This window comes from Petromyzon marinus, chromosome 3 (genome assembly GCF_048934315.1).
Source record: "Petromyzon marinus isolate PM22_M1 ecotype Great Lakes invasive population chromosome 3, UKy_Petmar_22M1.pri1.0, whole genome shotgun sequence".
Classification (NCBI taxonomy): domain Eukaryota; kingdom Metazoa; phylum Chordata; class Hyperoartia; order Petromyzontiformes; family Petromyzontidae; genus Petromyzon; species Petromyzon marinus.
The window spans coordinates 23,006,043-23,029,142 of record NC_133669.1 but is presented as its reverse complement, the minus strand read 5'-3'; the positions used below and the strand labels follow the sequence as shown (position 1 = coordinate 23,029,142).

At 45.7% G+C, this 23,100-nt stretch overlaps 1 protein-coding gene across 1 annotated transcript in view; it reads left to right on the top strand.

The window, feature by feature from the left end:
* Window positions 1-23,100, top strand: part of LOC116957436 (otoancorin-like) — a 59,211-nt gene that overhangs the window by 2,541 nt on the left and 33,570 nt on the right. Inside the window, exons 3-10 of the mRNA XM_032979581.2 lie at window positions 2,182-2,852; window positions 6,782-6,924; window positions 8,890-9,011; window positions 9,623-9,723; window positions 13,511-13,650; window positions 15,744-15,858; window positions 18,856-19,077; window positions 20,386-20,550. Of these exons, the coding sequence (XP_032835472.2) occupies window positions 2,182-2,852; window positions 6,782-6,924; window positions 8,890-9,011; window positions 9,623-9,723; window positions 13,511-13,650; window positions 15,744-15,858; window positions 18,856-19,077; window positions 20,386-20,550 (1,679 nt within the window). The remainder of the gene's footprint in view (window positions 1-2,181; window positions 2,853-6,781; window positions 6,925-8,889; window positions 9,012-9,622; window positions 9,724-13,510; window positions 13,651-15,743; window positions 15,859-18,855; window positions 19,078-20,385; window positions 20,551-23,100) is intronic.

Here is a 23,100-nt window from a genome sequence, read left to right as displayed (position 1 = left end):
AATTCTCACGACGTTTAGACCATAACACAAACGGTCGTCATCAGGTGTTATGGTCGAAACGTCGTGAGAATTTTTATTGTTTTATATATATTTTATTGTTTCCCTTCAACGTGACTTTACCGAAAGAGCTAAGGATATAATGTTTGCATTATTATAGGGGCATTGTTTTTTTTTTGAGAATCGGTGAACAACCAGGCGAAGTTGGTAAAATTGCAGTACTTTATGTGCACAATCGTCGTTGCTCACTTTTTGCTCGTGCATTTCAGTAATTCTCATACTATTATTGAATTGTTACAATGGCCAAAAGAACATTCATTCACACGTCACATCAACCATAAATACGGGACTTTAAAAAACAAAAAAACAATTCCAACTCACATTTCCTTTCAAATTTCTCGCCAGCTGAAGTCACGGACGTGTGCTAAACGGCAGCTTCGCTTTTTTTTTTGCTTCTCTCTCTCGGAGGGAACAGAGACCACCTGCAGTGTATCCGAAAACATCAAAAGACCCGTCGGCCTTTTCTCGAGCACTGTCCCCGCGAATTTGGGCCTGGGTTTTGGGGAACATTGCCGCACGCACGCGTTTGTGGCAAAGGAAATGTTAGCGGATCCGGAGCGTTTCGCTGGACACACGGCTGCGATCCACACGCACGCGCGCTCACGTTCGCACGCGAACAGGGAAATGGTTTCAGAGTGGTTTGGAAACGTTAAATGCGACGTTTAAAAATTGTAAAAAGGACACTGAATTAAGAAGTCGGGCCTGTTATCCCGGCATTTAAGTGGCAAGGGTTGGTGGGTCGTGCCGAGATTTGTGGAACTCACTGGGCCCCAAGGTGGTCAGATGGCAGCACAGCAAGTTGGTTGATGAACCCGTCCGTGGAGACCCCAAACCCCCCCCCCCCAAAAAAAAAAATTAGGCATCGTATGTAAAATTATATTTTTGTAAAGAGATAATTATTGCATTTCTGTTTGGATACCTTTAATATAATGAAAAATGAAGGCTTTTTGCGATTTATTTTTGCTTTGCTAAAATGCTTTTTTAAACGAATGTCCCCCCATCGGAAATTTTCCTCAACGTATTTATGTTACGAGGTGGGTGTGAATGCAAGGGAGCAGCACTAACAGTCTCAATTGCGACGATGACCCGGGTCGCCCAAAACGGCAAAAGCAAAGAAATAAAAGGGGGGGAAAAAAAAGCGCAACAACAAAGCAAATGCAAATTCTGAGCGAAAAAATAATAATAAAAATAATAACCAACCAACGGAACAGACATCATGGTAAACACACACAAAAAAAAACCCGGCGTTATATCTTGCTGGCTCAACTCATTAGAAGTACAGGTACCCGTACAAATACGCTGAGCGGCCAGCCTGCACTGACCCCGTGCATAATGTGAAGAGCGCTGTGCACCGCGCCATGATTTCTCGTTACCGCTAATAGAGCGGCCAGGTGAAGAATCTCACCTGGCCGCTCGCACGGTTGCCATGGTGATCCCAAGGTACGTGCGAGTACGTCACCATAGCGACGGGCTCCCTGGGCGCACACAACAACAACAACAACAAAGACAAAGATAGCCCGTGTAGCCTTGACAGACTGCTGGGGGCAAGTGCTGTTGGCGAGTAGCACCTATGAAGGAAGCCGGCACGGCACACGAGGGGGTTGGTGGCCAGCACCACGCCCGGCCGCCTTTGTCTCCCCTAGTGGCGATGTTTACTGCACACCGCACCGGATACTAATTTTGAGGCTGAGTCGACCTAGGGGATGCCCAGGACCGATTCAGATAATCGTCACTGGTGTTGGCCGTGAGCGTGAATCGAACTCGGGACCGCCGGGATCATTGTGCAGCGTAGCGCTAACCGCTACACCACCGCTCCCCACACACACATGAATAAGCCACACGCACACGCGTGTTGTGTAACCCTTGCACCTAGCCTGGCACAAGCCCTGTGGGGATGTTGTTTGTTGTTGTTGCACATCTACTAACTGACGCGCACCACGCTCAAACACACTCACACAAATACGAAAAATTTAATTCAATGATAGCATCACAATGGCAAGTGTATCTCTGAACATTTGCACGATATATATACGGTACAAGTGTTTCAAGACATGTAGCATAAAAAATCACGATGTAAATACTGTGATATGAAACCTATTTTTTCTTCATGTTTTTCATCCACAGATGGGCAGAATCAGGGCAATAAAGGGACATCAGACAATGGGCTGCCCAAGAAGGGAAATATTTCTGAGCAAACAAGTCAGGTACCATTTATACCAAGTCAGCAACATCCAAATGTGAATCAGACCACTGCAGTACAGCTCAATCAGGAGCACCAAAGCAACGGACATCCAAACCAAAACCAGTCAAGTGAGAGTAAAACCAACAGAGTGGTAACGGAGCACAGCAATACGACGCAGGAGCCACCAACTCAGGACCAACCGAATCAAGGACGTCAAAATCAGGGGCAGCAAAATCAGGTGCAGCAAAATCAGGGGCAGCAAACCCAGGGACAGCAAAATCATGGGCAGCAAAATCAGGGGCAGCAAAATCAGGGGCAGCAATCCCAGGGGCAGCAAAATCAGGGGCAGCAAAATCAGGGGCAGCAAAATCAGGGGCAGCAAAATCAGGGGCAGCAAAATCAGGGGCAGCAAAATCAGGGGCAGCAAACCCAGGGGCAGCAAAATCAGGGGCAGCAAAATCAGGGGCAGCAAACCCAAGCAGGGAAAAATCCAGGGCAGCAGGGTCAGTCTTCACAGGGCGGCAATCCCAACGCGGGGAGGCCACAAGCAGCAATGCAGGATATGCCTTTGACTCCGGGAAAACCTCTGAGCAAGAGAGATGATGACAACATCGTAAGTGTTTTTGTTTACGTACGAGTATTAACAACGTTTAGTACGTAATGTTATTCATTTTTTTAACGTTAACAATTTTTTTATATTTGACATGCCTTTGATGTTCTTTTTGCTCCGTGTTGTTTTTCTTCATATACAGTGAGGGAAAAAAAGTATTTGATCCCCTGCTGATTTTGTACGTTTGCCCACTGACAAAGAAATGCTCAGTCTATAATTTTAATGGTAGGTTTATTTGAACAGTGAGAGACAGAAAAACGCATGTCAAAAATGTTATGAATTGATTTGCATTTTAATGAGGGAAATAAGTATTTAACCCCTCTGCAAAACATGACTAAGTACTTGGTGGCAAAACCCTTGTTGGTAATCACAGAGGTCAGACGTTTCTTGTAGTTGGCCACCAGGTTTGCACACATCTCAGGAGGGATTTTGTCCCACTCCTCTTTTCAGATCTTCTCCAAGTCATTAAGGTTTCGAGGCTGACGTTTGGCAACTCGAACCTTCAGCTCCCTCCACAGATTTTCTATGGGATTAAGGTCTGGAGACTGGTTAGGCCACTCCAGGACCTTAATGTGCTTCTTCTTGAGCCACTCCTTTGTTGCCGTGGCCGTGTGTTTGGGTCATTGTCATGCTGGAATACCCATTCATGACCCATTTTCAATGCCCTGGCTGAGGGAAGGAGGTTCTCACCCAAGATTTGACGGTACATGGCCCCGTCCATCGTCCCTTTGATGCGGTGAAGTTGGCCTGTCCCCTTAGCAGAAAAACATCCCCAAAGCATAATGTTTCCACCTCCATGTTTGACGGTGGGGATGGTGTTCTTGGGGTCATAGGCAGCATTCCTCCTCCTCCTCCTCCAAACACGGCGAGTAGAGTTGATGCCAAAGAGCTCCATTTTGGTCTCATCTGACCACAACACTTTCACCCAGTTGTCCTCTGAATCATTCAGATGTTCATTGGCAAACTTCAGATGGGCATATATATGTGCTTTCTTGAGCAGGAGGACCTTGCGGGCGCTGCAGGATTTCAGTCCTTCACGGCGTAGTGTGTTACCAATTGTTTTCTTGGTGACTATGGTTCCAGCTACCTTGAGATCATTGAAAAGATCCTCCCGGGTAGTTCTGGGCTGATTCCTCACCGTTCTCATGATCATTGCAACTCCACGAGGTGAGATCTTGCATGGAGTCTCAGGCTGAGGGAGATTGACAGTTCTTTTGTTTCTTCCATTTCCGAATAATCGCACCAACTGTTGCCACCTTCTCACCAAGCTGCTTGGCAATGGTCTTGTAGCCCATTCAAGCCTTGTGTAGGTCTACAATCTTGTCCCTGACATCCTTGGAGAGCTCTTTGGTCTTGGCCATGGTGGAGAGTTTGGAATCTGATTGATTGCTTCTGTGGACAGGTGTCTTTTATACAGGTAACAAGCTGAGATTAGGAGCACTCCCTTTAAGAGTGTGCTCCTAATCTCAGCTCGTCACCTGTATAAAAGACACCTGGGAGCCAAAAATCTTTCTGATTGAGAGGGGGTCAAATACTTATTTCCCTCATTAAAATGAAAATTAATTTATACAATTTTTGACATATGTTTTTCCGGATTTTTTTGTTGTTATTCTGTCTCTCACTGTTAAAATAAACCTACCATTAAAATTATAGACTGATAATTTCTTTGTCAGTGGGCAAACGCACAAAATCAGCAGGGGATCAAATACTTGTTTTCCCTCACTGTATATTTTTCAACGAATGTTGTTTCAAATGTTAACATCATTGTAAGTTTCAAAATACGTACCGCCTACAAGTATTACAATGTGCATTGTCATTGGATCGTTACAATGAATACACACACCATGGAAAGCAAATGGGATGTGCAAAGAGGATGAGAAGACTGAAGATTGTAATGGACAGGATTCCCTTGTTATTCGCGACAGGGGATAACGTTCCGGAAGTGCTCGTGAATAGCAAATCTCGCTGATAATGATGTTGGCTGGCAAATATTGTATGCGCAGCATCTGCAGATTCTTCTAAAGCTTAGAGAAGTTCTCTCTCTCCTCTCTTTCATCACTTTCTCTCTCATCACTTTATTTCTCCCTCCCTCCCTCTCTCTCTCTCTGATGGAGTTGTGTAGAGTTCCAGATGCGATTCGCGGATCGCCAAAATCGCGGATCGCCAGTTCGTAAATAACGAGGGAATGCAGTGATCATCTGATCTTTTATAAATTGCATCACCCTAGCAGAGTTACCAGAGCCCCATCTAGTGAATACAGATATACGTCTGCACCGATAATGGTACAATTTCAAAAGTTTTAACTTCATGATTTCTAATTTTATAAAAAGGTGAATTCCACAATTTTTCCGTAGATAGGCGTTGGCAGTAACTCCGCACGAGGCTACCACAGTAATGAAAATGTCCAAAATCATTGATGTGGTCTATTCAGTTGTTGGCCACGATAAAGAACGGTGTGTCTAAATAATAATAATAATAATCACACGGTCGTTAAGTCAGGACGCACACGTTGTGGAAATATTTTCAAACCATAACTGTAAACCTCTGTGGCCTGCACTGCGGCTGTACTCATACCCTCTAGACAGGATGCGGGTTTTTATTTCTGGAGGGCCTCCAGAGGACAGAGTCACATGGCAGTGAATATGCAGTGTGGGTTGCCAAGGGGATTTGTAAAACTTCAGAAAAGATTCAACGCCCAGCTTTGCCAAAGATTACCTAATTTGACCCTTCGTGTGTGGCGGCGATTCTACGTTATCATCGGCGATATTGGAAGGGTGACATATAGAGGTGTAACGATCAATTATATTACGGGTGGCAGCAGGTAACAAAAAGATCATTAAGAATGAATGGACATAATTGGAGAAAGCCAAGTTACTTGCACGTGAATTGAGAAAACAGTGTAATGTTTTGAATGGGAAAAGTACACAAGAGCCAAAGAAGACAGCGAATTAAGTACATTAAGCAAATCGACCACTTGGATGCAACTCGGAAGAATATTCAATGCAGAGTTCGTTCTTGAGTGAATATCATGGACAGATTAGGTACAAAACCAAGTTTATTATTATGGTGGGTTTTTGTGCGTGCTGTCATTGGTGAACCAGGCTAGGACACCAATTTTCTGTTCTTGAGAACCCAGTTTAATTATGGGTGGAAAAGATTAAATTATTAATTACGGGAATTTATTCGAAATCTGTGAAAGGAAATACTGTCTCATCACAATTGAGCTAATTATTTCAGAATGAACAATGTTCAATAGATTTTTAAAAAAAATAATTAAAAGTTTGAAAATGTCATCTGACGCACAGGGTCTGATTTAAATGCTGGCAAATCTTGCTTGGCATCCTAATTGTTATGGAAACTTATCTTCGCACTTTTCACCATAATGAGAACAAATCGACAAGCGGATGGCATTTACCATTTTTCATCATCACAATGTGAATCTTGCCCATGAAGGGAAAACACTGCATGGAAGTAGCAAGGCACCAGGCAATGCGCATTAGGAAACACACCACATCTCCCGTGCGTTTCGCTTAACTCTGCCGAACTTTATGTCAACCGAGCCGACGGACTACGATTAATGCGCGCGTGCTCATGCTGTGTTTTTTTTTTGGTGCACAGGGAGCGCCGAGCGGCTAAAACGCAGCAAGTTGGCGCAGTAGGTGGTGAGGGTCGGGCACAGCTGGTGCACGTGCCAGTCATCTCAGTCAGTCAACTCATGAGATACCACCTGGGTCTGTGCCGCGCGACCTCCTGTCGTCAGCGAGTCTTCGACACTTCACGTGACCTCGAAAAGTGCACCTGGCCCTGGCACAGGCGCCTGTGGCCGCCAACTAGTGGCGAATGTCGGCTGCTGCTGCTGTTGTTTGTTGTTGTTTGTTGTTGTTGTTGTTTTTTTGACGTTTTGTGCGTGCGTCACGTGTTGCGGATGCCAGCTCGCGCGAGCTCTACGCGCGCCCAACGCGCAGGAGGCCGGTCGCATCCTCGCCGACGGCGCCGCGACGTTGAAGGACATCTTGCCGTCATCGCTGCGCAAATTGCCCGCCCCCGCTGACAACGCCACGGTGCTGGATACCATGTGAGCGGGCGGCCCTATTAAGGGGCCGTCCATAAATGACGTCACGCACCTAGTGGGGGGTGGGGGGGGGGGGTCAGATTTTTGTGACGATGTGTGACGAGTGGGGGGGGGGGGGGGTGGGGGGTTTGAGAAATGTGACGTCACATCAAAATGCGCAACTTTAAATAAATGTAGAATTCATATTCTTAGCTCTTTCGGTAAAGCCACGTTGAAGGGAAACAATAAAATAATAAAATATATATAAAACAATAAAAATTCTCACGACGTTTCGACCATAACACAAACGGTCGTCATCAGGTGTTATGGTCGAAACGTCGTGAGAATTTTTATTGTTTTATATATATTATTATTTTATTGTTTCCCTTCAACGTGACTTTACCGAAAGAGCTAAGAATATGAATTACTGCAGTCACGAAAGCTTTAAATCAAAATGTAGAATTGTTCTAACAACACTAATTGTAATAGCAACACTCCTAACGACATCAGAGTGCAGCGCCACATTAAATACGCACTACAATGACAATAGTTTAAAGCGATTTGAAGCATTTTTTATTTTCAAAATGGAAATATGGTTTTGGGGGCGGCGGCGGGGGGGGTGCAGAGCTTTGTGACGTCATATTTGAGGGGGGGTCTGATGCCGTGTGACGAGGGGGAAGAGGGGGGGGTCAAAAATCGTCCAAAATCGCGTGACGTCATTTATGGACGGCCCCTAACCTCTCGCCGAAATATTTGTAGGTGGCACGCGACTGCTGGTAGCCACAGCTCCAGCGACAGGGGCGGAGCCAGGATTTTCAGCCCGGGGTGACATTCAACAAATGTTAATTTCAAGAATGATTAGAGAGGTCAGGCTGTTGAACTAGACGCCATCGGTTGGCGGACATGCTCTGACAATGCAGTTTGCACGAAGTCCGCCAGACCGAGTGTCGTACACTTACACGCAGAATGTTTCAGATTTTCAATTAAAAAAAAAATTGTCGGGGGTGGCAATTGTCTACCCTATCACCCCCCCCCCTGGCTCCGCCCCTGCCCAGCGAGATATTCACTGGACGCCGGTGGTGTCTGTGGGTGCGGGAATATTTTCCGAGTCGCTTGAGATGAAAGCCTCCTCGCACACCCCCGGGGGCTAGCTTGACCAGCGGCTAACGCGCCGTCATCGCAGAACGACACCGTGCGCGTGACTCGTGGTGGATGGATCCGATTTAATGCACAAAGCCGAGGCGTTGCCGAACTTGATTTGGAGCTTACGTCACTGCAGTAATTACCCTTTGGTCTTTCGGTAGGGTGTTGACTGTTATGTTAGCCGACTGCCCGCGCTGCGTTGCGTTGTATTTCTAAGTTTACTAGGTTTGTTTTCTCGTCCATTTGTACCTGATGACGATTGCTTGTGTTGCAATCGAAACGTCGTATACTGAGGCGTTGCCACCGCAAGTCATGTTGGTGTTTTAACGTTCGTCCGCTAAAGCAGCAATCATGCAATGGTGTGTGAACACTAAAAAGATGCCAGGTGGCTGGGTGTCCGGTTCCAAATAAAGGGCCTTGAACACTGTTGACCATGCATTTACGTTGAATAGCCTCGTACACAAGCAATGGAGTTTTTCTCATTGCCGTAGACATGAGCGATTTATTAAACAAGAAAAAAGGAGGTTTACAGATCTAAACAAAAAAAAATCTCTCTCTCTAGCTTTCTGAATTGTATATGCAGTATATAAGCTTATTTTCAGTCCGATATTAAAAGAGTAACCTAAAGGCTTACTCAAACCTCAGCCCTAACCTCAATCATTGTGAGTATTTTTTAAGTTCTGACCCGGTACAAAATGCACACGTGACCTTTGGCGCTTGTTGTGGTTTCTGTCCTTACTGAGACCTGCCTGCAGTGCTTTCCTGCTTTCCCGTTCCTTGTTCCACGAACAGAGGAGAAGTAAGCCCCGTTGTGAACGACGTTTTCGCGCTGCGCTCTGATTGCAGAATGGCATTCCTGAGCCACCACTACGCTGACCTGAAGCCGGAGATGCGAGAAGCGATCTTCTCGTGGTTTCGGACAGCAACTCGGGGCGGAAGCCAAGGAAGTGGACCGCGGGACAAGTCAGGTAATGTTGTTGCCTTGGCGCGTCAGCCTCGTGAGTGAGCAAAGTCTCACTGAGGCCTGCGTTGGGATGTTGTGACCACTTCCATTTTGAAGGAGGCTGCTTGCAGGTAGTATCAATACATATCGGTTTCCGTGTGCAGCTTAATAGGTGCGCTTGATTGGCGTTGTGCGCATATTTAAAACCATTGACTAACGAAGCTGGATCTAATCACGCCGTATATAAGCACAGTTCCGATATAAGCAACACATCTTAACATTACACTGGTGGCTGGAAGGCAAAAAGCATCTTATAATATAAGCACACTGTCTCTAAATATATGGGGGGGGGGGTCTACGTATCTAGCTCCTATTCCACAGGGTGGTTCAGATGTCTTGTGAATCCCAATTAATTCTCTGAAACTAATTTTGTTTTCACGTGAGGTTTTATTTAAAACAGATCATGAAACATGCAAAGGACAAACACACATGTTAGGGGTCAGTTAATATGGGGGTGTCACGAGACGTCTGGACTACCCTTGGTACTCGAGGTAGCGACGTCAGTGTTCTGTAATTGCGCTCTGTCTCTCGCTGTCTCCCTTGTTCTCTCATGGAACACGTGGTGGGTCCGTGCAGCTCAGCCCGAGCCATGGCTCAACACCACGATTCTCCTGTGCATGAGACGCTTCATGGCGCAGGTGACGTCCTCCGATCTCAGGGAGATCGTTCCAGAGCAGGTGAGCGCATTCTGAGTTCTCCGCTGCATCTCTTATAATAATAATAATACTTAAATTTTAAAAAGTATCATTCATATTAATAGCATCCCACGAAGCTGTACAGTAATTCTATGAGAACCAAATCCCATATACAGCCACTACACCAAACAAATGAAAACCCTACGACTACCAGGCAAAACCAATAATGAATAAACAGACTAAGAAATTGCCCCAAAGCAACACAAACAACCAAAAAGCAGGAGGCTACCTCTGACCGGTTACGACTCCTGCTGCTGCTGCTGCTGCCACTGCTGTACAGAGAGGGCGATCGAAGCGGCAAGCTGCCGGCTTTCTGTTAAACAATTTAAATTGCTTACGGGATGTTTCGCTTTGGCAAGCGTGCGGCACTGCTGTGATGTCTCTCTGTGCGGTGGGTGCCCCTCGGTTCGCCTCTGTTCCGAGCTGCGTTGGCTTCCGAATGGCGAACGAATACATGATTATAAGGGTCGCACTCATTACACACACGAAGTGCTTGCCACAATTGAACCAAAATGACCTTGCTGATCTCGTCTAGTAGCATAAACCATCATCACGCGAACTCTGATCATCCTCGCAGCAGCGGCTTTTGGCTGCCCATCGAACAATAACAGTCGCCGCGTCGCGCACTTTCAGATGCGCGTCCGCGGCCATCTGGAACGCTCTTCCTTACGATATTAGGAAGCCACTGGAGCTATGCACTTTTAAATAATCTAGATTGAAAGCTAATTTCTTTAGAACTGCATTTTGTGTTTAGTTTGTTGTCCTTCCCCCGCACCTCCCATGCGCACGCTTGGCTACATACAGTGCGAAAGAAGTTCAACATACGTATGTTCCGCTACTAGTGCCAAGGACTGCACGTAAATGGATTGTTCAGCCGAGGTCGTGTCGCGCTCTTGTCACATCCGTCTGGGGTTGAAGCCCTCTGGACTCTTGACGGAACCCAATATCGAGTGGTGTGTTTGATTGGTGCTCCTGCACTCGCGGATTCACTTCTGTCGCCTTCCCCCCCCCTCCCCTGCCACGGATATTGTCTCCACAATCTTCTCGAAGCGATGCCTCTTCCAGGTTGAGCGAATAAACCCCCGCCTCATTCGAGACCGAACCGTCGCAAAACTCCTGGCTTTGACACTCCTCGAAAACACCGCCAGTGCGACCATCAACCGCATCAGAGCGTCAAGAGCAGGCCCATGTGTGCATCTCCTTCATGCGTGTAAAATGAAAGAAACCAGCCACAGTAACGTGACTGTGGCCATGCAACTCAAACTATGAACCATTCGGTAAATCGACTGAGACAAATTGATACATAGAGACACATAGAAATGTGTAGAGACACACGGATACGTAGAGACACATAGAGATACATCGAGACACATGAATACATAGAGACACACGGATACATAGAGACACATAGAGATACATAGAGACACATGAATACATAGAGACACACGGATATGTAGAGACATAGAGACACATAGAGACACATGAATACATAGAGACACGTAGAGATACATAGAGACACACGGATACATAGAGACACATAGAGATACATAGAGACACGTAGAGATACATAGAGACACATGAATACATAGAGACACACGGATACATAGAGACACGTAGAGATACATAGAGACACATGAATACATAGAGACACACGGATACAAAGAGACACATAGAGATACATAGAGACACATGAATACATAGAGACACACGGATACAAAGAGACACATAGAGATACATAGAGACACATAGAGATACATAGAGACACACGGATACATAGAGACACACGGATACATAGAGACACATAGAGGTCCATAGAGACCCATAGATATGCATAGAGACACACGGATACATAGAGACACATAGAGGTCCATAGAGACCCATAGATATGCATAGAGACACACGGATACATAGAGACATAGAGATACATAGAGACACATGACTACATAGAGACACACGGATACATAGAGACACATAGAGATACATAGAGACCCATGAATACATAGAGACACACGGATACATAGAGACACATAGAGGTCCATAGAGACCCATAGATATGCATAGTGCATTAAAGACAGGCCAGAGTCGTGCAATTGTGGCCATGCAACACAAACTTTGGACCACATAGTAAACCACCGTGGTCTGCACTCCATCAACGGAGGAGAAGGAACAGCAACACGAAAACCAACTCCCTCCTGAATCCCTCTCGTGGCTAGCGGAACATGACAGTGGCATTTATCTGCTGAACATGTTGCCACATTAGGTGGGAGAGAAGAAGAACCAGGTGCGAATGTGTCCTCTTGTTCACGATGCATTGCGTCACCACTCTCATGCAGACCGCTACGTTTATCCCACTCGTTTCGTTTGCGCTTCTCGGCATTGGAAACCTCGCTGCCATCGCCTCTCTTCCCGACTGTCTGTTAACCTCGCTCAAGTGAAGGCACATCTTAGGATTTGCATCTGCTCGATTATCAAGAGGGCTCTTTAGTTGGTGTTTGCTCGTCCAACTTTTGGATCCGTGTGAGAAACTGGAAGCCGATGTTGAAAGAAAACTGGTGATAAAATCGAGAAAGCTCGCCTTTTATTGTCGCGTCATGAGAAATGTTTTTAACTTGTTTTAGAAAAGCAGATTATGCAAGCCACAATATCTGGTTCACGTGCGTGCGGAAGACCAAGAGTGACATGGATAGATAACGACAAAGCATGGACGAGGCTCACGCTGGAACAGACAATGAGGAGAGCAGAAAACAGAAGTCAGCGGCGAATGATTGCCCATGGTGCGGCCAACCCTCCGATCGCAGATGGCTGAAGGACAACACTTTTCTGTGCTCAGCAACTGAGCTTTAATAAAACGAGCTTTACTCCGCACTCACGGCAATCGCCGTGAAATGAAAACTAAAGAATTCGTCACCGTTGCAGCTTTTTCAGATATACATATCTTCATTTATAATTTACACCCTAACATTCTCACAAGTGAATATTTAAAACAAGCTTCACGCAGTGTTCTTGCTCGATGCAATTTCACCTTGTCCAATGAAAGCATGTGGTTGATTGAATAATTTAAGGATAGTAAACATTGAAAACGCATCGTTGGTTGCCAAACAGCATGTAATTAACACAGGCATTAATTCTTAATAAGTATTATAATGGAGATTGTTGGATATGCAATCCTGGAAACATGTAGATGTGTGAAATGGTTCATTACGAATGGCTCTCGATGTTTTCCTGTACGTTTGCAGGTCATTCTGTCTCACATCCACCCTGGGGAAGGCTCTGTCATGTCACCTGGTCACTAAAACAAAGTGTTCCGATTGGGCAGTTTCTGTCGCAATATATTTGTTGTATCATTTACCCTGGTGCAAGGTTATGTTTATGAGCATAAAACATTTTTTGGCATGATTATATATTGCTGACCTAATAGGACTGTGATTTGCAGTGTTTAACAAATGCATTTTTACATACAATACAATGCGGCACTTTGGATACCGTTTCTCCAGATTAGAAGATTGTCCAAAAAGGAAGACACACTCTAAATGTGTCAGAAAAGTTATACAGATCTGGTCACACTCACACAACTACCGGACATGAGACAGACCACCAACATTTGCTGTTAAATGCAGGACAAAAAAATCCCAGCATGTCTTATTACGTGGAGCATACGGTACTCACGTGCAAGTTGTTGTTAATGCGTATTAAAGTTGTTTTACCAAAGGCATACCACTGCAGCACATCGTGACGACACATCTGTTGAACACACCCCCCCCACCCCCAGATCTGCGAATTCCTTGAAAACAATTTGGGTGTGGAGATTCTCGGCAACTTGACGGACCTACAACCGTTGCTGGCCAGGATCTTGCTGGACAAACTTGACAGCTGCAGGGACAGATGGGTGCCGAGAGCCTTTCTACAGAGGTGAGAAACGTGGCCCGTCCAATCAGCGATATCTGCGTGCGCTATGGATAGCTATGAATATATAATGACAAAATGAAATTTGAATGATGCCATCATAAAATGAAATACTTCTTCAGGCTTTTAACTCTTTGGAGCTTTACTGCGAATGAAGGTTGCAATATGCAGTGAGACGTTTGACATTTTAAAGTATATTTTTTTTATTTACCAGCGTTGCACATTGGCGACATCAATGACATGGTAATGTGACTAAACTCTTCATTTTTGACTTGAAGCTTTCGTGGCTAATAAAAACAAAACTCTTCATTCTTATTAGACAGTTTAATAAAGGAAAAATCCACAATTTAACAAATTAACTCGCTTTAAGTTTAGGTGACCATAACTGAAATATTTTTGTGGGCATAGTTTAATGAAGTGATAATAATTTTCAGCCCCTTGTCAATTCACTGCATGAATGAAGGCCTCCCCCATGCCGTGTTGGTCAGGGGAGTTGTTTGACCATACTTCACTGCGCTGGTCTGTGCCGGTTGGTGAAGGTTGGGTTTCCAGCGACAGCTCTGACATTAGTCACCAGTGATGATAGCCGTGCCCTGACTAATTGAAAACTAATTTGTACAACATTATGATTAGGGTTCAACAACAGTTTATATCTAAGGTTGTCTTACGCTGGGGGCCAACAGAGACCATCAAAGATGTAATCAACCTTCATTAGTCTCCTGCACTGCACCTCAGATAATGTGACCTCCACCTTGTATCTATTCTGTGCGATTTTCCCCTAAGATTCCATCGTTTAGTATTCTACACGCACGGTTACATTCATGACTACGACATATTGTATCTGGTATGATTGATAGTCACGGTAGTAATAATAATAATAAAATAATTAGCATCCCTCTGTCGATCCACTGCTAGATGGTTAATTATTTTGCCATTCTTCACCATGACGGTCAGTGCGCGCTTCGAGGAAGGGGAAATGGGCTGGCCAAGGATTCATTCGGATGTCACTCCCAAACCGGCATTAGACGTGGTCGGAAATTGAACTCGGGTTGTGGATTCAGGCGTTTAGATTATTTAGATTATTTGGCTGCTGTAATATGTTCACGTGATAAGCCGTTTTGTTGAGCTGTCATTTGTGGCCAGGTCGCTTCTGAAAAAGAAGCAAATAGCTCCGTGAGCTTTACCTGGCAAAATGAAAAGTTTTGATTTGTAATGACGACTTGACACACTTCTCTTGAGACGGCACTGTATTGACGACACGTTCACTTGACATCAGGTGGAGACCCCACTGCAACAGCCCCGAGTTTCCCACGCATCTCCCTTATATACCGACACGAGGCCACACCCCCCCCCCTTCCCGAACCTTCTCGCTGGCTCTAGATGCTCGCTCCACCGGCAGACTCCGCCGTCCTCTTCCATCACCTGACCACCGCTCCCTTCTCGATCATTCCCGTAGCCACCATTCCCTTCGCACTCACAATTGATGCCCCTGTCATTACCTGCCATGACCAATAGTGCATCCACACTGTAGGCCGACTCCCCTGTCATTACCTCCCGTGGCCACTAGCCACTCACACCACATGCAGGCACTATTGTCATGACAGATTTAATCGTACTTTTTGTGATTTGCTTACCTTTCCTATAGTTTGCACTCCTATCGTGGTTTTTCTTTTATTTGTTGTTATAACGTTCTGACTAGCCCCTACTGGACATGCGTGAAAAACAGCTTTCTAGTCTTGATTTCAAGCTTTCGTGACTGCAGGAATTCATACTTATTGGTTCTTTCGGTGAAGTCGCGTAGATAGAAAAATAACTAATGAATCACGACGTTTCGATAGCAACACAAGCCATCGTCTTCAGGTGAAATAAATGATATACAGCAGGCAGACTGCTGAGGAGGAAATGTAGCGAGAGATCTACCACTACCAAGGGTATCGACGGTGCCGGCTCGGAGCTCTGACCCCCCGAGTCACCTGGCCACCTCCTGTATTCGTTTTTTTTTAATCTCAACGATACATTTAAGCGCTTAGAATTGTCGACGATGCTCGGCGTCATCGCACCTTGACACCTTCTTGCTCTGTCACGCGTTCAACCCGCAGGCTGGGCCAGCTGACGTGCTTCTTCGGCGGCGCCAATATCACGTGGGCTAAGAACAACAATGTGACCGACCAGCTGCTGGCGAATCTGCAGCAGTGCGCGACCCAACGAGACAAGGTGCTGCAAAATCTTGCCCGATCGCCTCCCCATATTTATTCGTGGATTGGATATATATAGAGATTATATTTGGGGCTAAAATCTAGAGAGAGCGATCATAGGACTTTTTTTTTTTACTTTGAACGCAATGTCGTTGATGCAAAATGGCGTCTCAAAAACCGCCGGAGAATATCTACGAGACCTTTTTTTTGCCAGTATCAAAGTATGAAAAAATAAGGATAGGGTTTTACACTTTCTCGCAATGAAATAGGCCAATACGTTTAAGATAATGATAATTATCAGAGTACGTTTATTGCATGTTCTACCACAAGCACGTGTGGTTAATGCAGAATTTGTAACGTTGCTCAGTTATTCCACGGTGCCTATAATTGCCCCAAATTCTGTGGTCCTATATTTGGATGTTTTATCTTCTCCAATTGTCAGTAGGAGGAACGCGGAGTGCCCGGAGAAAACCCCACGTGTACGAGGGGGGTAATGAACAATCCCCTAAGAGAGATGAGATACAAATATAAATTATTCTACTTGCTGTACTACCGTAACCTGTCAAGCCACAAATTCCCACGGGCACGGAGGAAGTTTCACAAATCTGTGCAGTGATCTACCAACCCTTGCCTCAACATTGCTGGATTGCAGGCCATGTGCATAGCCACCGACAGCCGCCTGGTATAATTTCTAAGTCAAGGAATACGCAGCTCAATAAGCAATAAGCTCCTATCTCATAGATATGTACCTGGACTGTGTGTTTTGGTCTGTCTGACAAGTGCTTGAACATATATATTTTAAAGCATTTCAAGTTTCGGTTTGGTGCACTCCAATGATGTCACTGCAGCATCACTCCCATGCAATACAAGATCACTGCAGTGTGGTCAATAGACCACGCCTGACCGCAACTTTAAATGCTTTTTTTGGTCATTAATGATGCTTAAAACTCGCGTCAGCTCGGAACACACCGCCTAGGTACTGATATCTACACACACGAGAGATGCTTGTTTTCTGATTTGTATTTTCCTTTGGATGAGCGCCCGTGAATGTGTTTACATTTGCTGTATATCAAGGTTACCAGAGGTGTGCCAGGTTTCCGAAGTTTTTTTTTAGCTGATCCTGTCAATTACGTCCCCGTGTATCGGGGCTTCTTGCAACCCTTACCAGAGGCACAGTCATTCCCGAGGCCATGTTTGCTGGTCTTCCTGTACCTTGCTTGTGTGTCATTAACTATTTAGGGACAGCCCTGCCGAGTGTGTTATTTACTGACTACAACAAATAATTTCAGCGCAACTCGAAGCCCCTTATGCAAACACCCTTAACGGAGCCACCGCCAGGAAGTTTTGGAAAAGCTGCGGCGGCGTCCGCAGACGAACATCCCATCTCTTGGTGTGGTCTGGCGCTGTTTTTGCTGTTGTTTTACTGCCTTTCCGAAGCTTGGGAATTGATGATGCAATTTGAACTTATATACGTTATTTACTTATTTAAGGGGCTCCACGGTGGTGAGATGTTATCTTCATCGCGTGGTGTACACGAGGTTGTGGGTTCGATCCCGACCCGGACGCCTGTATATTTGGAGTTTATGTGTGTCTCTCTCTCTCTCTCTCTCCCAGTGGTCGTGTGGATTTTTTCTCCGGGTCCTCCGTTTTGTCCCTCCACGTTTAGAAACATGTCTTTAGACTAATTAGATTATTTAGCTGCTATAAATGTCCAAATGATGAGCCACTTTTTTGAGCTATCATTTGTGGCCGGGTCGCTTTTGAAAAATAAGTTTATACCTGAGTGGGATTTGTCTTGTTGGATGGGGATGACTCTTTGGTTCTTTCGGTAAAGTCACGTAGAAAATAACATACTCACATGCAGAGAGATACACACACAAAGACACACCGTGACTGGTTTAAAGCAAGAGCATCTCAAGTTTGAGAAAGCAGATTTAGTAAAATTAAGAAGTGTAATGCAATGCAACACAGAGGGTCGGTTTAACACGTAGGCTTTTGCGACCAATATTATTCATAATAAAGGGTTTTTTTGGGTTAGATCACGTTATTTATAAATGTGTCGTAACCCTCCACCACCCGACACGGCCAAACAGTAAAAAATGTGTCACGTTTACAAAAAACAAAGAGTTCACTACTTTAGCCCACCGGTGTGTTGAAGAGTGAATCAACATAATTAAAATTTTGAGTACGACGTTTCGCTGGTAATTACATCCAGCTTCATCGGGCAATTTGCCAGAATGGTGAGGCTCTCCTTTTGCTCCCGGTCCATTTAGCAGCAGCAGCAGGGTGATGTCGGCTAACACACAGTTAATGCATAGCCTGGTTGATTAAAGTTCTTCCAAAGATTGCTAAATTAGCAGTTAAGTGTGGAACAGACAAGCAAGGAGAAATTTAGAGAGAGTAGTGGGAAGTGGGCATTTTATTTTCTCCGTGACTTTACCGAAAGAACCAAAGAGTAATTCCTGCAGTCACGAAAGCTTCGAATCTAGTTTGAACCACCTCTACGGGGAGGGTTTTCTCACAACTCACACTTTATAACTCACAACTCACACTTTACTTCTAATTTAGTCATCTTTGGGAGAACTTTAATTAACCAGGTTATGCATTAACTGTGCGTTAGCCGACTCTCTGCGATGCATTACATTACACTTGTTAATTTTACTCAATTTGCTTTCTCAAACTTGCGATGCTCTTGCTTTAAACCAGTCTCGGCGTGTCTTTGTGTATCTCTCTGGGTATTTTATTTTCTACGTGACTTCACCGAAAGAACCAAAGAGTAATTTCTGCAGTCGCGAAAGCGTTGAATCTAGTTTGGATGGGGATGGTTTAGTTTCATTTGCATGAGTTTGGGTGATTTGTTTTCCTTTCTTGTACTTTGCACTCCTATCATGCTTTTGTACTGTTTGTTGTTATAACGTTCTTACCCACCCCGACTGGACATCTGTGAAATAGAGCTTCACAGCTCATCGGATTCCTCCTCCGATATAAATTAATATTCTGATTCCCATTCTCCCAGTTGTACCAGATGGTCGCCAGGACGTACGGCACGGGCGCGAGGCTGGACGCCGTCGCCATCACCAAGCTGGGCAAGGCCATGCAGTTGGTGTCGGTGACTCGCCTCCTGGACATGGGCAGCACCGTCGTGCGAGATGCCATCGGCGAGCTGGGAAGCATGGACGCGTGGCCCAGGGGGAAGGCCAAGCTGCTGGTGACCAAGTACCTCGCCTCTGGCAAAAACGTGAGCTTCCTTTCGCACCGGCAACACGCGACGCGCTGCGCTCTCTCTCTGCGGTCGAGGCCGACGTGTCGCGTCGGTTCCGAGTGCAGGGGTGTTCCCCCAGACCGCGGTCTTGGCGGCCCCACCATCACGCTGCTCCATCTCTCTGCGTTTTTTTTTAACCAATTCATTCCTCAAACCTTCAGATGCAAATCGACTCGATTCAACGCTGCACGCGCCCAATGGTTGTTACACACCTCCCACGTGACGCGCGAAAACAATTGGAACGGGGATTCAGTTGCTAAACACGGAAAGACGCGGCGTGCTGGGTCGTGAGGACTGCAGTTTGGGAAGCCCTGTAATTGTGTATTGGCGGAATCGGAATTGCCAAAGGGCTGGAGTGCTCACGGAATGGTAAGTGCATTTGGCTCTGAACCCACCGACCTGAATTCGATTCCAGGCCACGGTAAATACCAGAGGTGAGGGACATCAGAACCAGTCTCTTGGGGCCTCCCCTTCACAAATCAGCACTTACTGGCATGATGAAGAATGGTCAAACAATGCTCAAGACCGGCACAATGGTGGGAGACTTTCATATCCAGCATTACAATGGCCCAAGATGGTGTTGCCAAAACAAGTGTACGAAAGTTAACTTGAGGCACTTAAATTGACGAGTGCATGAAAAATGTAAAATAACAAAATTAATTTCCAATGAGGTGAACTTAACCGTGATAAATAGGTCTGTGTCTCCGTGTAATTATTATGTATTCATACTACGCTCGGGCTCGGTAATTCATATTTTAATAAATGAAGAGGAATTTGTTTAAAGTGTAATAATTCTGCTATGCTAGCGCCTGCCATTATCACAGAATTATATTCCACACAGTTTTTCATCCTAACTTTTGTTAACTCTCACTGTGTGCGCCAACCTTAATATTAATAGACCTAATAAAAATCACTTGAATTTATAAAGCGTCCAAATGAGAAATTAAACTATTTTTATTTTACCAGGTAAGGCCCACTGAGCTATATAGCTCCTTTTCAGAAGCGACCTGGCCACAAATAATAGCTCAACGAGGTGGCTTATCACGTGGAAATTTTATATCAGCCAAATACCCTAAAGTTTAAACACGTTTCTACATGTGGAGGGAAAAACCAGAGTATCTGGAGAAACATCCACATGACCACGGGGAGAGAGACACCGCAAACTCCAAATATACAGCAGGCATCAGGGTCGGGAACGAATCCAAGCACGACCTTCTGTCTCCTCAGGCAAGGTAGTTAACATCTCGCCACCGCGGCGCCAAGCAGTTTTTGACTTCTTTTCAGATCTCGTCGGCCGCTGATCTGCGGCAGTTGGGCTCCCTGGTGGCAGGAATCGACGCAAACACTCTGAGGCAGATACCCACTAAGGAGCTCCTCAACGTGACGGAGGAGTTATCCCTGCAGGCAGAGCACATGAGGCCTTCCCAACAGAAGGCCATCGTCAGCAAGGTGAGAGGTCACCGTGGTGATGATCCACCCGTTACAGTCATCCCAACCCACTGCATCACCTACCTGAAATGTCTGAATTTGTATGCAACAAGTGGCACACTCCAGTTAAACATTTCCGACGGGGCAAACAGTTTTCCTACCAAGAGACCAAGAGTGGCATATGGGCGCGTATATGCATATATGCGCATAAAAAAAGCAAAGCCAAAGATCCCCTTGTGTAGCCTGAGCAGACTGTTAGGGCAAGTGCAGTTAGCGAGTAACATCTACGAAGGCCTGCACGGCACACGAAGGGTTGGGTGGTCATCACCACGCCCGGCCGCCTTTATATCCCCAGTGGCGATGTTTATGCATCGCAGCAGGTACTCATTTGAGGCAGAGTTGTGTATGCATGAGCGTACACACACACACACGTGCGTACAAATTGTGTCCATTCACACATACATACATACGTACAACACACATATACTATGCATAAAAAAGTACACACTTACACAACAAAGACACAGGTCCCCCGTGTAGCCTTAACAGGCTGTTAGAGGAAGTGCTGTTCGCGAGTAACACACGAGCGGGTGGGTAGCCAGCAACTCCCTCATGATGGATGATTGTTCTTTCCAGTATTTATAGCGGTGCTCCCCCCCCCCCCCCCCCGATAAAAATACTGACTAATAGTTTGCAAGTGACCATTTTTCATTTGCAATCGTGTGTTTGACTTCCCATTACGACTCACTTAATTACGAATCGCAAAATTGCACGTGAGCGATTATTGCCTTTCGAGCTGCAACACGGCCCTTACGTGAAAGTCATCTCATTGCCAGCTGGCACGATACACCTGAAGCCAGGTGGGTGGTGGATATGGTGGTGGTGGTGCTGCTGCTGCACGTGGCTGCCTTTGTAACCCAGCGCGGTTGTAGAGGCAGCAGCAGCAGCAGCAGAGAGGGTTGGTGAATCACGGCACACACACGCATTGGGCTGGGCCAGGCGAATTGCAGTTCAATAGTCCGTCGGTTAACAGCGACATCGGTTAACGGGGGGTTGTTTTTTTTAGTTTTTCGGTTAACGTTTTCGCCTCCCGTAGAGGACTCCTGTGGTTTCGACTCGCGTTAAACATTTTGACTCACGGTGTGTTTACGTGATGCCTATCCGAGCGTTAGTTCAGTGTGGCTGAGCGCATGCCCTCGGCCAATTAAGCGACAACCCATTGTGAGCTGTTTAGACCTCGACTGGCTTTCAGTTTACTTGAGGTTTTCTGTATTGGCAGTGGAAAACAGCTCTCTTGCAGACCCATGTAATTCCTGTGTTCGATTAACTGTTATTACGGTTAACAGTAGTTTTCGTGGAACGGGTTAAAAACGTTAAGCGAGGACCCAGGGCCGGATTTTCCAAGAGGCCACAGTAGGCACTGTGCCTAGGGCTTACGAAAATTCAAGGGCCTACGAAAAATAAATATTTTACCATGTTTCTTGTTGTGTGTATGATACATTTTCTTACCAAGATATTTTCTTGAATAAAGATATTCACGTCTCAAGGATAGACAGACAGAGTGTATATATACAGAGAGGCACAGTCATATTATCAATGTTTTTTTTGTTGTTGCATGAGGTGAGAGAAAATTAAACATCGGAGATATTTCCATTGCAAAATCAGCAATAACATCTTGAAATAGTGGGGGGTTTTTTTTCGCACAATATCATTCACAATAGAGAGCAGTCCAAGGCAAGACGATGCGTTGTGGTCCTATGGTTGATCGGAGATGGTAATTTTTTTTTCCCCACACCGCTTTGGCAAGTGACAGCAGCGGGAGTAGCAATCACGGGCAGCAGTACCGACAGTCGACTGCACCTCTTTGGTCTGCACGGGATTAGAGCGTGTTCCCCTTCACGAGCATGTGGCTTTTTCTCCGGGTGCTCGGGTGCCCTCCCCACACGGCAACACTCGTTAATAGGCCGAAAACACCTGAACGCGTATATATATATACAGGACAGCAGAGCTTGGACAATTGTTGTCGCCGGCTCACCGCGTGGCTGCCCACTCCTCCCCCGCTCGCCTTATGGCTGCTCCTCGCGCCTCCGAGTCATTCCCTCCTCTCCCTGCGAGAGCAAACGGATACCGTGTGGCGACATTACAAGCTGAAATTATTATTTTCGCTATTATTATTATTATCATCATCATTATTATTTGACCGTGACAAATGTAATTGACTCCCGGAAGTTCAATGCAGTGCACTGTGGGATTCTTGTTGTTGTCGCATATGGCTCATGTAGATGCTGAGCAGCAACGACATTTTTTACATTGGGGTGGTCAAGCCAGATAACCGTCTCAGGAGTAGCGGAGTGTATCGCTGTAATATCTCCTTCGTATTTGTGGATCGGGCAGTGTGCCGTTATGTGCTGTAGTGGTCTCTTCTGGATGGCCACAGTCGCACTTTGGTGCCACCTGATATCTTTCCTGCTTGACAGCGCTGCGTATAAATTAAAGTCTCCTTATTCTCCATCCACTGCTGGACTTTGGTGGGTAAACTTGGATGTGGGAGCATAGAAGTACTGTACAATG